Source organism: Dendrobium catenatum, unplaced genomic scaffold (assembly GCF_001605985.2).
Source record: "Dendrobium catenatum unplaced genomic scaffold, ASM160598v2 fragScaff_scaffold_1296, whole genome shotgun sequence".
NCBI lineage: Eukaryota > Viridiplantae > Streptophyta > Magnoliopsida > Asparagales > Orchidaceae > Dendrobium > Dendrobium catenatum.
In genome coordinates, this window is record NW_021319758.1 from 407,986 (window position 1) to 425,130 (window position 17,145).

The window sequence follows — 17,145 nt, forward strand, 5'->3', positions numbered from 1 at the left end:
TATTTAACACTGCACCTGGGCGCCGGTGCAGCGGCCCTTGCATACTTGTCACTGTATTCAGGCCATACAGCGCGTCGCTTCCAGGGGACGCCCTAGCATTAACACAATTTCTTAAAGGATTCATGTCATTATTGTTCGACAAGTTTTACGCTGGCTGTCGACTACCTAACGCAACCCTCCACTTTTCTCATCCAGGACTTGGGACCAAACAACGTTCAATTAATCATGCAAATAAATAAATGTGCAAGAAAGTAAACCAAAATTATACTGCAAGTTAGACTCAACTTTTTTTTAAGTGATTTGATATCCAACTTGTTTAGATCTAAGGTTTACAATTGTGAAATTGGTTATAACAGTAATTTCTTTTTGTGAGGCTAGGTATAAGCATCAAAATAAAATTATTAAATGAGTTAAAAAAATTTTAAGAGTAATAATTTTAAATCTTAATATAACTCATAAAAAGTCGTATATTCACTCAATAATAAGAAAGGAATCTAAGATAAACATAAGTGTGAAGTTTAAAATAAACAAATAAAAAGGTCCTTAAAAAACTAATTTTGACTTTGGACTCTGAATTCAAAAGTCGCTCACACTCTCATCACATAAAGGGTATTCATTCGAATTATCATTTTTACGTACTATAAAATTTATGGCACTAGAGTGTATACTTAATATCTTAATTTTGAATAAAAATTCAACGCACATATAAGAGACTAATTTTTGACTTAAAAATATTCAAGAATGGAAAAAATCATGGGGATCGACCCACAATCCAGTACATACTAAGAGATAAAAATCATCTCTTTCGTATAATTGAGGAAGATGAGATCATACAGTTGAATGCAATTGTTTAATTCATGCTGTATGAATTACAAAAATTAGGTGTTCATAAGTGGACAATTAAAATCCAACAATAGGGATATATATTAATATCCAAACGATAATAATTAGATGATGGAAATCTGACAAAGGCATCGATGATTGCTAATGATGGTTGTCAATAGTGATTGTTGTAAGTTTCTATAGAGTTCTTTAACTCTCTCAACTTTTCCATCTCCCCGTCATGTATAGAATGAAGCCTTATTTATAGCCTTTATGAGAGTGCATTTTGGTAAATGCTACCATAATCTAAAGCACTAAATCGAATGGTTCATATTGATCCCCTTGATTATAGATCATTTATCAAATATTTGACTATCTTAATGATGTCAGAGTTAAATGATCTTGGGCTCGGTAGATTTGTCTCATCTAGTTGCTCGATTTGACTATATGCACGCAATATATGGAGACTATTTGATCTCTTAATTAATGCTAAGAAGTTTTTAAATATATTTTATGTGCTTGATTGTAGCTCATTTGGAGTCAGATTGGATCATTTGTTGTGTTGATGGGTTCATCTCGTTGAGATGTTCATTTCAACTTCTATATTTGTTGAAACCAGAGTTTGGTTGGTACTGGAGTTAATTCTAGAAGTTTCTAATTCAAATATTGCCTTGAGATTCTGGCCGATCAAACAAATTTTTAGGAGATGTATCAACCATCATGGTTGATTGCTTTCTCACCTAACTCATCGCTGCTTATACAAACAACCTCCTAATCTTCATAATATTCAATCTCAATCACCTTCTTTTTTCTCTAAGCATTAAAATCTAATAAGAATATTACTTAAACCAATGCTTGCATTGTCCTTTTTATAATTTTTATCTCAAAAAGTTTATATTAACCTTTTCTACTACTTTATCATTGACTTTTACTTTTCTTATTCCCTATTCCTTTAAAAAAATAGCATTGAGATATTCCTCATGTAATTGTGATGGGGAAACTCCATATTCATTCTCTATAAATTATTCATCATTCAATGACCTATCATTAATAATCAAGGGATCTTCATCATCATCCAAAAAATTCTACATCAAATATCTATCTTTTAATCTCTTTTTATATATTATCTAAACTAATGTATTCATCTTGAGTTGGTTAAATGATTTCTTTTCTTCATATGAACTTAGTTATAAGTACTCCAATTTCCCTTTCACCTTGATGACAAGCACTTAAAACCCAACACATATAATATGAAAATAGAAGCGTATGTGATGTAGGCAAGGAATGGATCAAAACAAGTTGAGTTGAAAATTTTGTAAGTTCTACTTGAATCAGCTCATTAATGAGCCTCTTCTTATGTTTCAAGCTCATAAATACTTTCCTCTACTAGATATCAGCTCATTAATGTCTAGTAGAGAGCCTTTTTAGCTCATAAATTGAGGTTCATTCCCCCATTTGTTGTCCCTTTGATTCCCGTGGATGGCTCCTTGGTTCCCGTGCCTTGGCTCCTTGGTTTCCCCGGTTGGCTGCTGGTTTTCCCGTGCTGAGTGGCCTTTTCCGTGCCTTGGTGCTTCGGTTCCGTGCGGGCCTCCTTGGCTTTTGCGGCTGCCTCTTCGGGTTTCGCCTGGGCTGTTTTCCCGTGGCTGTGTGGGGGCTTTTCCGTGACTTTGGTGCTTCGTTTCATGGAGTTGACTGTTGGCTTTTTATATTCCCTATTTAAATAAGCTTTTAAATTAATGTTGTGGCTATTTTATTCCCCTCTCATGCCTATATGTAGGGATGTTTTGTGTATGTTTAAAGAATGTTATGTGATTGATTTTTGGAAATGTAAACTTGCGGGTTTCTTGGAAAAGCTTGCGAGCTTGTTCCATCTCTTCTTCTTCTATCTCTTGGGAAATCTTGCGAGCTCTTTCCACCCTTCTTCTCGGCTTCTAACCTTTTTCGTCTCTCCGCAAGTGACCATCCCACCTGTATCATTCTTCTTTTGGAAAGCAAGTTTAGGGTGTCTTGTTAGAGTCTTTGTTTGTAAGTCATTTAATTTTAAGAGTTGTAAGTCTTAATTTATAAAAGTGTTCGTTTTATGTCGTAAAAGATCCTTTCCTTTTCTTTTAGGTCGGGTTTTGTGGGCAGAGGTCCTCGGGTCCCCCATCCCCCGGATTTTTTCCCGCATCAGTATGTCTATTTAAAAAAGTCTCAAAGTGCTCCTCACTGGTATGCGACATGCACCTCTTTTCCCCCACAAGAGGCTACTGCCTCAAGGTACTTTGTATACGCCTCTTACTGAGTTGCACCTCAAGATTCATAATGTATTGTGACTTTAAATATCCCCTACATTCACACTTAAACCTTCCCTTTGCTTGGATTTCACTATGAGAGTTGCTACCACAAGCCAAACTCACTCTAAAAAAGTAGCTGGAGAAATCTTTATATAATCTTGACTCAAGGGCAAGAGCACCACTTCTTGTTCCATCAAGGGCACCTCACCAATCCAACATCTTTACCTAAAAGCATCTGCAAGCCTCTCTAGACTTGGTACAAGCACTAGTACAATAAAAATACCAAATCAAAATGTTCTAACACTTTGTAGATGTTTATAAGTTTTTGCCTAACAAAATAATGCTGCACAATCTCTATGTAAATTGTTAGACATTCAATTGAAAAAAAAAATACAAAATCCTAGAGAGATTGAGAGAGAAATGATAACATTAAAAATGAACTCAAGAAAATCTTTCTTGAAGAACAGTTACGTTTTCCTGTAATGTTTCTTTAAAACTGATGTAATATGAAAAGTCCTTTCCTGATGATTTTATTTTTATTTTCTTTTCAAATTATTGTGGCATTTAAAACTTTTATATTTAAAATGGAATTAAGTTAAACATAAATAATGCTCCCAAAAGCTCTTTCCCAAATAACTCCGAAAGCACCAGACGACCAGCAAACTAGTCCTAATTGGCGATTAGGAGAGGCTGATACCGTGGCCATCCTTGATTTTGCATGTTCAGGGTAATTGCAACTATAATAATTATATTAAAATATTTAATAAATTAATTGCTAAATTTATTTAACATATTATATTTTAGAATGTGCTCAAACAACAAAGTGAATCAAATTTTTTCAAACTTAAAACGAGAATCCTTAAGTACAGTTTAATTACGTAAGTATTCATAATTAAAACATAAATAACTAATAAAATCATATTTAACAAATTCAAAAAATGAAACATTATGATTGGATTAAACTTGCTAACCTAAAAAATGCATAGTTAAGAAATAATGATCAACTTTATCAGTAAGTTCAATATACTTGACTAAGATCTTAATATCATAATTAACCTGTTAAATAAATTAAATGAAAGAATAGAAAATTTAAGAGCATTTAAATTTGTAAAATATTTAGCGATCAAGATCATGAACATAAATAATTTTAAGAATATAATTAAGAAAAAATTAATATATTAATAAATTGTGAATCAACTATAGTAAATAAAAAGTTAAGACATAAATTCCCAAAATTTATGGAATGATTTTTGCAATGTCTAAAATGGTTGCATTCATCATTCTTGAGGCCTTTAGTAAATCTAACTTAATCAGTCTACAATGAATTATAAACATTCACTGTAAGCTAATGTCTTTGAAATGTTCACTTGAGTCTTCATGAATGCTTGCTTGAGTCCATCTCTAAGTGTCCAACCTTCAAGCTAACCTTGTGAGCACAATCTTCATAAATTCAACAAAAACAACAACAACTTCAAGCCTTTATTCCACTGCATGGAGTTGGCTACATGAATCTTTTTTCTCCATTGATGTTGATTATATTAGATTAGCTGACAACAGGAAGTCAACCTTAGGACATTGCATCTTTATTTTAGAAATTAATTATCTTAGAAAAGCAAGAAATAAACTATTGTGGCTAGATCATAAACGATTAATGCAAATGAGAACACTTGACAAATCATAAATGGCATTACACAAGATTTTCTATCATCAAATCATTAATGATTCACATGAGTCCCCCAAGCTCATGGGATTAATAATCTCTGTCCTTTGGGATTGTTTTTATGAATCCTTATTTGTCATTTATTTTTATTGAGTGATATAAGAGATGCTGCTTCTATTTTGTGTAAATTTATTTGCATTGTTTTTTTATATGTTAATTTGGCCTACCTCTCTTAGGTGATTTAGAGATGCTACATCTATTTTGGAAAGACTTAAAAATATTAATAAAAAAGATACATCTTGAAGAAATTTTTTTTTATTAGAGGAGTTTTAAATGGACATTGGTAGAAGATTTTAAAAGCATTCATGGTAGCTATGAATTTAGAATGACCTTGGCAGGATCATATTAGATTTTGTACTAGCTTATGATTTTGTAATTGCTAATGTCTTATTTAGGAAAAGAGATGATTGTTTCATCACCTATAAAAAATGGATATAGTAAAACTCTGATTGATTATTTTCTTATAAGAAAAATAGATCGTTTAAATTGCAAAGATTATAAAGTTATTTTGAATGAAAGTTTATATACCGAGCTTTGCTTATTAATTTTGTATTTTAAGATGAATGAGTGAAATATGAAATGAAATAAAATGTTGTCCTACAATTAGATGAGGACATTTAAAAATCTCTAACAAAAATATTTTTGAGAGTACGATTCAAGATTTTAAGATTTTGATTGTGCACGAGGAAGCTAATATTATATGGAAAAAAATAGCTAGTGATATTAAGAAATATAGTAATGTGCTTGAAGTATCAAAATGAGAAGCTCATAATAGTAAAAATAGTTAATGATTAAATTAAAATGTGCAAGAAATGATAAAAAATAAAAAGCTTTATGATTTAGATATAAAATTTCAGAAAATTGGAAAAGATATAGAGGGGCCCGTAAAGAGTCTAAGAAAGCAATTTGTGTTACAAAGAATTTAATTTTTAATCATTTATATAATATGCTAGATACTAAGGGGGGCAAAAGATGAATGTAAAAGTTAGCCAAACAACTAGATAGGAGAAGTAAGGATTTAGTTCATGAAGGATGAAGATAAAAAGTGATTTTATTTGAAGAGGATATTCAACATCGGTGAGTGAGATATTTCAATAATCTTTTCATTGATAATTGTTAGAATACGATTAATTTTAGTGACCTTAGCACACTCAATGAAATTAGAGATTTTTTATTTTTATCATTTTATTAATAAAATCAAAGTTAGAGATGCTTTAAAGAAATAAAGTGTGAAAAAATTATTGGGCCTGATGTTAATTTAATAGAGGTGTAGAAATGTTTAGGAGATGAGGGAATTCCTTGGCTTACTAAATTTTTTCATACTATTCTGAAGACTAAAATGATGCTAGATGTGTGGAGTGTATTGGTTCCTATTTTATGTATAAAAGTGATGCACAAGACTGTGTGAATTATAAAGGAATTAAGTTACGATGTGATACTAATGTTTATCAAAATCAATTTGGATTCATGCCGGGTAGGTTTACTATGGAAGCCATATATTTGTTGAGAGGTTTGGTTGAGAAGTATAGAGAGAATAAGGATGATCTAGATACGATATTTATTGATTAAGAGAAATCATATGATAAACTTCCAAGAGAAGTGCTTTGGAGAGTTCTATAAAATAAATGAGTTAAATATGCTTATATTCAAGTCATTAAGGACATGTATGCAGGAGCTGTTACTTGTTCAAACACAAGGTGGTTTGATCAAGTATTTCCTTATTTCAGTTGGATTACATCAAGGATTTACTTTAAGCCCATATATTTTTGCTTTTGTTATGGATGTTCTTGCTAGACATTTTCAAGAGGATGTACCTTGGTGTATGTTTTTTATTTTTATTTTTTGTGATGATATTCTTCTTATTGATAAGACTGGAGAGGGAGTTGAATGAAATCTTAAATTATAGAGGTCAATTTTAAAGTCTAAAGGTTTTCGTTTGAGTATATCTAAAATTGAATGCATGGAGTGTAATTTTTGTAGTTTTGAAAACCAGATCAGACTGGCTGGTTCAACCATGAATCAGTTATATGTTTGATTCTATCTGCCTTAAAAATCGGCCCAACATCAAATTGATGTGGACTAGTTTGAATTGTTGGTTCAATTGGCCAACCTTTGAACCGGTCCCTATTTTTAAGAACCGGTCAGTTCAATTTTTATTTGTAATTTTAAATATAAATTATTAAAAATTAATTTTATCTATTTTATAATTATAAATAATCTAACATGAGTGATTTATAGATGTAACATTGTAATGTGAATTTAATATGTAATTTATAGTTGTAAAATTTATCTAAATATATAATATAAATTAATAATAATTTCTATTAAATTTAAGATAAATTAGTAATAATTTATATTATACTTATAAGTTTATATATAAACTAAATTTATTTTTAGCCACAAATTTATATCATTATTATATTATTTATTTTTATTAAAATAACTATAATATTTATTACATCATTCGGTTCAACTCCGGTCGAACTGTTGAATCTTGAACCTCTCATTTTTTTTGGTTCGACATCCGGTCCGATTTTCACAACCTTGATAATTTTTGTAGTAATATATCTAGTGGGGGATTGTGAATCAAGTCATTTAAAAGTGTATGCATTTTAGATATCCTAGGTCTATTGTTCAAAGTGATGGCGAAATAGATGAGAATATTATTAATTTATTAGTAGAATTCAAGTTGGATGTTTGAAGTGGAGGAATACATCGGGCTGGTTGTGTGATAGAAAAGTGCCCCTTAAACATAAGAGAAAATTCTATAAGATGGTGATAAGACCTGCAATGCTTTATGACGCAGAATATTGGCCATTAATAGAGTAGCATAAAATTATGTTAAATGTTGTAGAGATGAGGATGCTTAGGTGAATGAGTGGTTTTAATCTTAGAGGCAGAATCATAACGAGTATATACGAGAAAAGGTTGGAGTAACTTTAGTGGCAAATAAGATTAGGGAGAGTCAACATATATGATGATGATGACTTGGTTAGGATAGTAAATGTATTAGATTTGACCTATGTTAAGAAAGGTAGAGGTAGACTTAAGAAAGTATTAGAAATAAATTATTTTTATTAGATTCAAATGGGAATTTGACTTTTAATAGAACACAATGGAGAAAAAAATATTCATGTACTGACCCCACGTAGTGGGATGAAGGCTTGATGTTGTTGTTGACTTCGAGGCGTGCCTCGAATTGAGACGCAAAAGGAGTGCTCAAGGCTCAAGCCTTGTTGGCGCTAGTGAGGCACATGCCTTTTCTAAATGTGGTGTACACCTTGATGCATTTTGAGGCGGCGCCTCATCCAAGTCAAAATTTATAATATTTTTGTAAGTATATACTATTATTATTAATAATATATATTTTATTCTATTATATAAAGAGAAGGAACTTATCTACTATAGGATGAATTGTTTATGTTATGTTTACAAAGGCAAATAATTAGTGATGAAAATTTGGCCAGTTAATTCCTCGTGTCATGTGTTACCTTCAGTCCTTAGTTGTTTATTTATTTTTCTATGCAAATTTACAATCTTTATGCTGGTGCAGGTGCTTTTCTTACATGAGTTTTGCTCTCTAGCTAAGAGTCTACAGATGGTACAACAGTTGCGGTTTCTGCGGTATGTGATTCAAATACCTGCCTATTATTTTAATTATCTTAATTTTAAATAACTAAACTAACTTCATTAATTGATCAATACGGAATAGCCTGTTATAAAAATTAGTTGTTTGTTTATTGCTGATATGAAAGATTGATGAAGAGTTTCTCATGTCTTTTATAACAGAAAGGAAGAATACATTATCTTTTTTTTTTCACATCCTGATGAATCTTATTTGTGGGACATGATCAACCATCTTGTCAAAAATACTTTTTGGTTTGGGCATTCAACAATCTTGTAGAAGTAGCTGCTATATTATTGCTTGATGACAATAAACTGTCAAATATAAATAGCTCAATAAATTTGCTGTTAAATTGCTGTTGGAATAATTTGACATTGAGGCATCTCTTGACTTTATTTTATCAATTAGTCTTGTTTATTTATGGAGGTATTCCATTAGGAGGAGCGTCTTTGTTGTTGTGGTTTTCTATTTTAAAAACTTGACTTGATCCATTAGACAAAGCAGATTCAGTTATCTTGATACAATAAACCTGTTAAAGCATGTTTGAAGCATGGGCGTGTAAGTGTGATTTCCTGTATTTTTGCACTATTCCCTTTTCATACTTGTAAGCTTGCTTTTGTGCATGTTTGTCAGTGCACTTGCAAGTAGGTCCACATTCTTCATGCTAGTAGCATTGGAAATATGTAGTTTGGGAGGTGCAAACATGTTCAAATTTTGTGTGTAACTGCATGCAGGCATGCTGTGATAAATTGGTCCAACTATTGCCATTATTTTTTTGCGGCCTTAACTTTTTTGACCTAGGATTGAGAATGAACCTTATTTGTGGAAAATTAAGTTTTAAAGCTTGGGCTTGATGCCTAAAATGGTTCTGTTGGGCTGCTTGATCTATGGATGATGTATATCAAACTTCACCCATGCGTTTTAAAGGATTCTTAATCACAATCCTTGGTGAATGGCTATGATTATATCAGATTTATTTAAAGTACTGGTATGCTTGATCTTGGTTTAGTAACGAGCTTTCTGAAGTTGGCATGTCTCTACTCGGTTAAATGTGAGCTAATGTTTGATAAAAGCTGTGGTTCAACTTATTTTTGTCACTGTAAGTGAGCTATTATGAGAGTTTTAACAAACTCCTTAAACTTTTATGCATGATGGCCCAAGATCATTATCAGGGTGCTGTGACATGCTGACATACTTGTGTTCCACATTTTTATCTGGTGGTGAGAAGAGCGGCAATGGAGAGACTGCGGGTGGTGTTTAACTTGTAAAATTGTATGTGATGCAAGCAAAAATTTGGGAAAAGCCCCAAATTTTTGCGAGCAAAATACAAAAAATACTCAAAAAGACACAAATACGACAAACCACAACTTTATATAATAAAAAAGACTTACAAACTTTAATATTATAAAAGACTTACAAAAACAACGCTTACAGACTTTGACGACATAAACTCCTAAAGTTGCATTTCCTTGTTTGGGAAGAAGGATACAGATGGGGTGGTCACTTGCGGATAGAAGAAAGAGGCAAGAAGTCCAAGACGAAGATAGGATAAGCTCGCAAGCCTTCCCGAGAAGTAGAAGAAGAAGAAGTGGAACAAGCTCGCAAGCTTTTCCAAAAACCCTCATGTTTTGCTGTCCAAAAATTACATTTTATCATCCCTTTTCAAGCCTCAAATCAGCCCCTATATATCGGAAGAAAGGGGGAAACCAAACAGCCACCCACCTCTATTCAAACCAATGAAAAAGAGGAAAATAGAAGGCCAAGAGACATTCCAAACAACAGCTGAAAAGGCATCCAAATATTAGCCAAATTCATCCCCATCCAGGATATAAGGGACGGAACCAGCAGAAACTGAGGAGGCCAGGGAAAAGGGGACAGAACCCCATCTTCATTTCACGGGAACAACAACAGCCAGGGGAAAATCGAGAGGACAAAAGGGAAGTCACGGGAACCGCAACAGCCAAGAGAAAACCGAGAAGATAAAGGGGAAGGGAAGAGACACAAGTCCACTCCACAATAATGAGAATACCTTTTTGATTTTATGAGTTTACTCCACCAATTAATGAACTAAACTTCATCTCAAGCATTAATGAGCTAACACCAAGTAGAACTCAAATTTTAAGCTCAACACCAAGCAGCCAAGGCCCAACCCGAGAGCAGCAAACAGCTCCAAACCGAGAACAGCAAGAAGCCCAAAGACAAGAAGAAATCCAAGTTGATCTGACCCCCCTGCCTACATCAGTATGGTATTAGTGTAATACGAGGGTGTCTAAATTGACATTGGAAGGTCAGGATGAGAAAAATGAGTTTTTGAGACCTGATACTTACAATTACTTGCACATTAAGATTCAGGTCAAGATTTTTGTCTGATGATAGTGTCATCTTCGATTGACTTGAGACAAGGACTCAACTTGTTGTGTTCAGCTTTTATTCCGAAGTTTTCTAGCTTGAACTTTTGAACAAGCTATGTTAATATAATTGTCATCAAATAGTCTATTGATAAGAATGAACCTGGTCATTATAATTTATTTCCTTGCAAACACCAAACAAGCCTATCAATTATCTTTACGAGTTCAGGTAGTATTGAAGTTTTGGTCGTTCATGAATTATTTAAAAAAGGAATTGTTTTTATCAGTCGTCAAACTTGACAAATTGAGCTTATTAAGCATGCCTGAAAATTTTCATGTCATATATAATTTCCACTAAAATGGCACATTTGAGATTGCAATTTTAATTCATGCTTTTTAAGTTATTTATGCTTAGCATAAATTAATTAGAGAACTTGTTTAATATAGATAAGGGCTAATATTTTCTTGTAGTCCTGGACTAATTCCATCTACTCTGTTTTGTTCCACAATTTCTATTTGCGTTCTAAGCTTGATATTATATTCAATAATAATTAACTATTTGATATTATGCATTCTTGTTTCCGGTGCCCATGTAGGTCAGCTGTCTAACACACGCATGCTAGTTTTGTAGAAGTTTCCGCAATTTCAATTACTGTAAGAGACTGACTCGGATACCGCTAAACTGGTCTCTAATTCATGATTTTCATGCTTGATTTACCCTATTTTTTCATGTCAGGCTATTGGAGCCTTATTAGATTAGTTACCAATTGTCTGAAACATAGTTGAGCTATCTCAAGGTATTTCAGCGCGTAAACCATGATGTTTCATAAAATGGGTACTTGTAGCACATTTTTCTGTGATGTTTGCATATTTCACTCTTGGTGTGAGAATCATTTCAATTCTTAAATTGTAATGAAGTCATCCCTGTGAGAATTCAATTGCTTCTGACCCTAGTGATTTTTTTTTTCCGGAAGCTAATGACATCTGGTGCATTGTGGAAAGATTCTTCTTTCTTGTGTGATAATCTTCTCCACTTCAATGCATAGAATCCGCTATTCTCTTTCTTTCTATGAAACCATGCGCAGCTCCCTATTTAGATTGCCATAAACATTACTTAAGATGTCAACATTTTTGCTCAAACAAATCTTTCTTTGCATTTTTGTTTCCATCTAATGCAGGATTAGTTGATCTAACTTATATATTATCTATCATGTGATTATGCGCACTATCTGGAAAAACTAGTGGTCAAGTCATATTGTTTTTGCTGCCTTTTGAGTATTTATGCTTTCACTTACATCCTCATATCGTTGTTTTAAAATATTATTTGAACATTGTGGGTTGTCTTTAACTTTCTCCAAAAGTACGTGCTTTATGCAGATTTGATCTTTGAAGCATGTTTAACTCTACCAAAGGCCTGCGTAGCTCTATGCACTGGTCTTTGATTCAATAAATGTGATTCCCTTTGCTTATTTAGTCTTAATAACATTATTTATACCTTAAATAGAAAGAAAACTATCTGCACTGTAGTAAATAGCCAAATTGAACCATGGAAGATGTCCAAACCTTTCTAAATTTGGTTCACTGTTCACTTCCTCCTTTATAGTTTCAGCTAACAGTAATTTAGTTGTCCTCCTAGATGAACAGAACTCAAGTTAGTTGAATTTTGCCAACCTCTGATGGAACACACGCCTGCACAATGTCCAAATAACCTTGTTAAATAGGTTATATGTCAAAATCTTGAAAGTTTTTTAAAATACTAATTTATAGTATTAGAAGTATTAACAATTTATGCAGTTATTTTTTGTTTCAAATGTATTTGTTGAACTGAACTTCAAGCAGTGTAAATATTACAATTTCAAATGTGGACAAACACCCATACTCTCATGATTAAAAAAAATAATAATGCTATTGTGGGGCTTCTTCATCTCTTTTTGCTGACCCTTTCTCCTATCCTAGAAGCCTTGCTCTAATTAATTTTCATCATTATTTTTATCAGTAGATGTATGCTTGAAGCTCCTAGAAGCATCTTCAATGCAAATCATTACTTGTCCTCTCATTATTACTTTCCAGTATAGTTTGTGGTTGCTTTATCAATCTCCATCCATCTTTTTTTCTTTGAGTAGGATTAGGGGTGTAACTGAGCCGAACCGGTTCGTGAGCTAGATCGAACTCGACTCGATAACGAGCTCGCGAGCCGAGCTTGTCGAGCCATGAGCTCGAGCTCGTCTATTAAACGAGCTCAAGTTTGAGCTTGACGTGGCTCAACTCGGGAGCTCACAAGCCGGTTCGAATTATTGTTTGATTTTTTTTAATTATTAATAATTTTATTACATTTAAAAGTTTTAAAAAAAGTACAACTACTACATAGCTAATAAAAAACCCTCCAAATATTATAGCTAATAAATACTGCAACTTTAATTATTACTAAAGCAATGACATGTTAAAAGAAATTATATAAAATATGAAGGAAACGTTCCCAAAATTGCAGGCATTAATTATCGAGAGAGAAAAGCTGCATGTTTTTTCTCTACATGTAAAAAACCCAATAGAAAGCTCTTCCCGTCGATGAAAAAGTTCAAGTCTTCTTCTTCTTCTCTGGTTCTAGCTGTGATTGCTTCGGGAGTTGGCCCATTTTTTTACGGCAGGCTCGTGAGCTTGTCTTTAATGTACGAGCTAAGCTCGAACCTGATTTTTGAGCTCGACTCGAGCTCAAGTTTGAGCTCTCGTTTGACAGGAGAGTCGAGCTCGAGTTAGGCATGACTCGAGCTCGGCTCTATTTGTTTATACCCCTAAGCAGGATTGTCTTTGCCTTTGAAATTCATGTTTTAAATTTTATTTTTAACCACTTGCTTTACCAAATTTCACTTTCATTCATGCTGGCCTATTCGCTATATGTTGTATAAATGGAAAGCCTATGATATCTAGCTAATTCTGCTTTCTCATATTTTTTCTCATCTTTTTTGATGTCGAAGGAACTTATAGGTTAAAGGCGAGTGGTAAAACTAGTGTTATTAAAAGCACTTTAGGAAAGAAGCAAATTGACTTGTGCATCGCTGTCTGTGAAGCACATGCTCTTAGAAAAGCACGCACATTGCACCACTTTACCATGTCGTGTTTTAGCATTGCGCATTTGGCTCAGGCTCAAAACAAAGTCTTAATTTAAATTCAATGGCTTATTTTGGCATCGATTATAAAAACCAGGACACAAATATTCTCTTCTCATTGGGCATCATAATTGTTGAGTTGTTACTCATTGATTCTCAATTCTCTCTTGTCGAGACTAGTGGTTTCTTGGCGATCCTCTTGTTCTTGCTCTTTTACTCGTTGGTTTTTTAGATGTCTTGTTGGTTCTTATTAGTAGCACTAGTAGTTTCTTGTTCACAAGCTTCTTCTTGTAAATGCTTCTCCAAGTATTTTTTGCATACATGTTGATGCTGCACCTTCACACTATATTGCTTTATGCTAATTTTGCCTCTCCTTATCTAGCTAGCATCTCAATTTTACAAGTATTCTTTATTTTTTTAACTATATCTAACTAGCATCTCAATTTTACAAGTATTATTTCATTAGTTATCTTTTATTGCTTCGATTTTTTTTTTTTTGGGATTTTTGGATAGAAGGAAATTGCATTCATTGAATGTATCATTATATTTGTTAAAAAGTATTATCTGATGTGATTAATTAAATTAATATTATATGCACATGGCAAATGTGTGTGTCTGTCTATATATATATATATATATATATATACTTTGAAAACAACGTATGACATAATTATTCTACTAAATTGCAGCTTTCTTACAACTGAAGGGGCATATTTCACATTATTATATTGATGTAGAACTACATGAACATGTGATGTTATTAACTTTGAAATTACACCCTTATGAGTGAGCAATATCAATTATTCGACTTTCTACGACTTAAACAAAAGATTGAAAACAATAAAGCAATGATTAAGCTTAGGCAATTGATTATAAGATAAAGTTAGGAGCACAAAATAATCAAATCAAACCAAGATTTGCTTAATGTGGGATTTTCAAAGGAAATCCCTCAATTAAAAATTAGAATAGTCACTATTAAGATCCATCACACATGCTCATATTAGAGGGCTAGGCAGAGAAGCTAGAGCTCCCGTCTTCCTTCCTCAAGCGAAAGAACAAATTAGGGTTAACATTTTAGGAGGAAGGGGTGAGGATAGGGCCGGCCATCCAAGGGAGGGAGGAAGCATGACAAGTAAACTTCATATTTGTGGAAATATGGCAGGGGAGACACAATTAGATAAATTAGGAAATAATTTCAGCAATTAATGAATTCTGAAATTAATTTTGGGAAAGATTGATTAGGGGGGAATTAATTGGAAGAGGTAAGAGGGAAGAGGAGAGGGAGAGGGGGCGGCGGCTAGGGTGATGTGGGGGAGGTAATTTGGGGAATTAAAAGGATTACCAAACATAGAATGTTAAATTAAGGAAGGAGGGATTATGGCATGATTGAGAAACTTTCCTAGGATAAGTCATTTTATTTTAGGAAAGGAATTCCAAATTTAAAATAGATTGAAATTTGAATTTAAGACCTTCCTAATTTAAAATGCGTCATAAATGATACTTTGTGATTTGAAATTTGGAGGTAAGGGAGGGGTTGATGTGGCCGGCAGCTAGGAGAAGGGGAAAGGTTTTAGGGCCGACGACTAGGAGGGGTTTGAGGGGTTTGGGTCGGCGGCTAGGAGGAGGAGAGGGGGTTTTGGCTGGCGGGTAGGAGGAGTAGAGGGGTGGTTTTGAGCCGGCGGCTAGGGGGAGGAGAGTGGTTTTTGGGCTGGCATAAAGGAGGGGAGAAGAACTACGAGCCCGAACGCTTCTTGCGGCTGATGGGTAATACTTTGCCCTCACCTAGGGACTTCAAACTCTCCAATAATTCTCACAAGAACTCTTAGATCTCACCAAGAGACGAAGTGCAGGAAATTTTCTTTATCATAATCATCGTCCTCTCCAAAGAGGAGGAGAGGCCAATAAATAGCCAAAATACAATGATATGTTTAATGACAAAGTGCCCCCTCTGGTCACATAAGTTTACTCCCTCAATTGATGGTAAAAACGGAAAATATACATAAATAAATCAAATACAATTAAAAGCTCAAATATAAAGTGGTCCAATCATAGCCGTAGATCTTCGGCCCCTTCTCTGATAGACTTTCCACGGTCGGATGTCCTCAACATATATCCTCTCAAATTTATTCTTTTTAAACATATTTAGGGGGTCGGTTAAGCTTCAACTGGTATTGTTTTTTTTTTTTTAAATGGAAAAGTTGGGTTAAAGAATACTTCTTATTAAAGGGTAGATCAAAAGATATAAATAAGTTTTAAATACAAAGAGATGGTTTTGAAAGGAATAGAAATCACATTATTATATACTCAAAATATTTTTAGAACCAGAAACCATACCAAATTATTTGAAAAATAGATTTCAAATTACATCCTAACAAATTTTGCTAAGAATATCACCTTACCAGCTGATTTCCCAAGTTAGATAATAGAGGGGTTTTTCGAAAAAACTGACTTTTTTTTGGTAGATATCTGTTAAAAAAAATGTAGAATATATACTAAAGGTTCAAGACTCCGTTAGAAGAACTACCACATAAATTTGAATTACATCAACATATTGAAGAATGATAAGACTGTTGAAATTCCTATAGTGGTAAAAACCCTCGATCCAACTGTTAAAAGTATAATATGGAGCACAACACCAAAAATAATAAAGATAAGAGGTGAGAGAGGACACCATGACAAAGGCTTTAATAACATTTGAATTATTTATGAACTCCCCATTGATAATGAAAGAAGAATTAGCAGTAATGTTGAATTCATTAACTCCATATATTCACTAGCAAATTATTAAGCTCCAATAATTACAATCAAAATCCTTCTCAAAGTCCATTTTTAAGATACATTTTTTCTTTTGTTGCGAAGAGAGTGAAAAATTTTGTGAGCTGCAATAGTTCAATCAAACTTGCTTCTCCGCTCAATAAAAACACCTCGGGAAATCATCGTACAAATGACACATGGACTATGATGCACTGACACGTCACCTCAAAGAGGTATGCAATGTCCAACATGTATCTAACATGTGTCGTGCATATTGAAGACGTCTTTGAATAAATAAAATATTAAAAATAATATGGTGATGGTTGTTTAACATGTGTCTTAAATATTTATGAAAACTTTAAAATATAATCTCTTGGACTTCAAACTTTTATTTATTAATATATAAATAAATTTCTTATTTCCTCTCCATAGCCTCAAATAAATCGTCCATACTCAATAGTTTATTTCTTGACATTTCTATTTTCATTTCTCTAGC

At 33.1% G+C, this 17,145-nt stretch overlaps 1 protein-coding gene across 1 annotated transcript in view; it reads left to right on the forward strand.

Annotated features, from left to right (window-relative positions):
• Positions 1–17,145, forward strand: part of LOC110109354 (serine/threonine-protein phosphatase 4 regulatory subunit 3B) — a 102,119-nt gene that overhangs the window by 53,221 nt on the left and 31,753 nt on the right. The window contains exon 14 of the mRNA XM_020840388.2: positions 8,372–8,442. Coding sequence (XP_020696047.1) covers positions 8,372–8,442 — 71 coding nt within the window. The remainder of the gene's footprint in view (positions 1–8,371; positions 8,443–17,145) is intronic.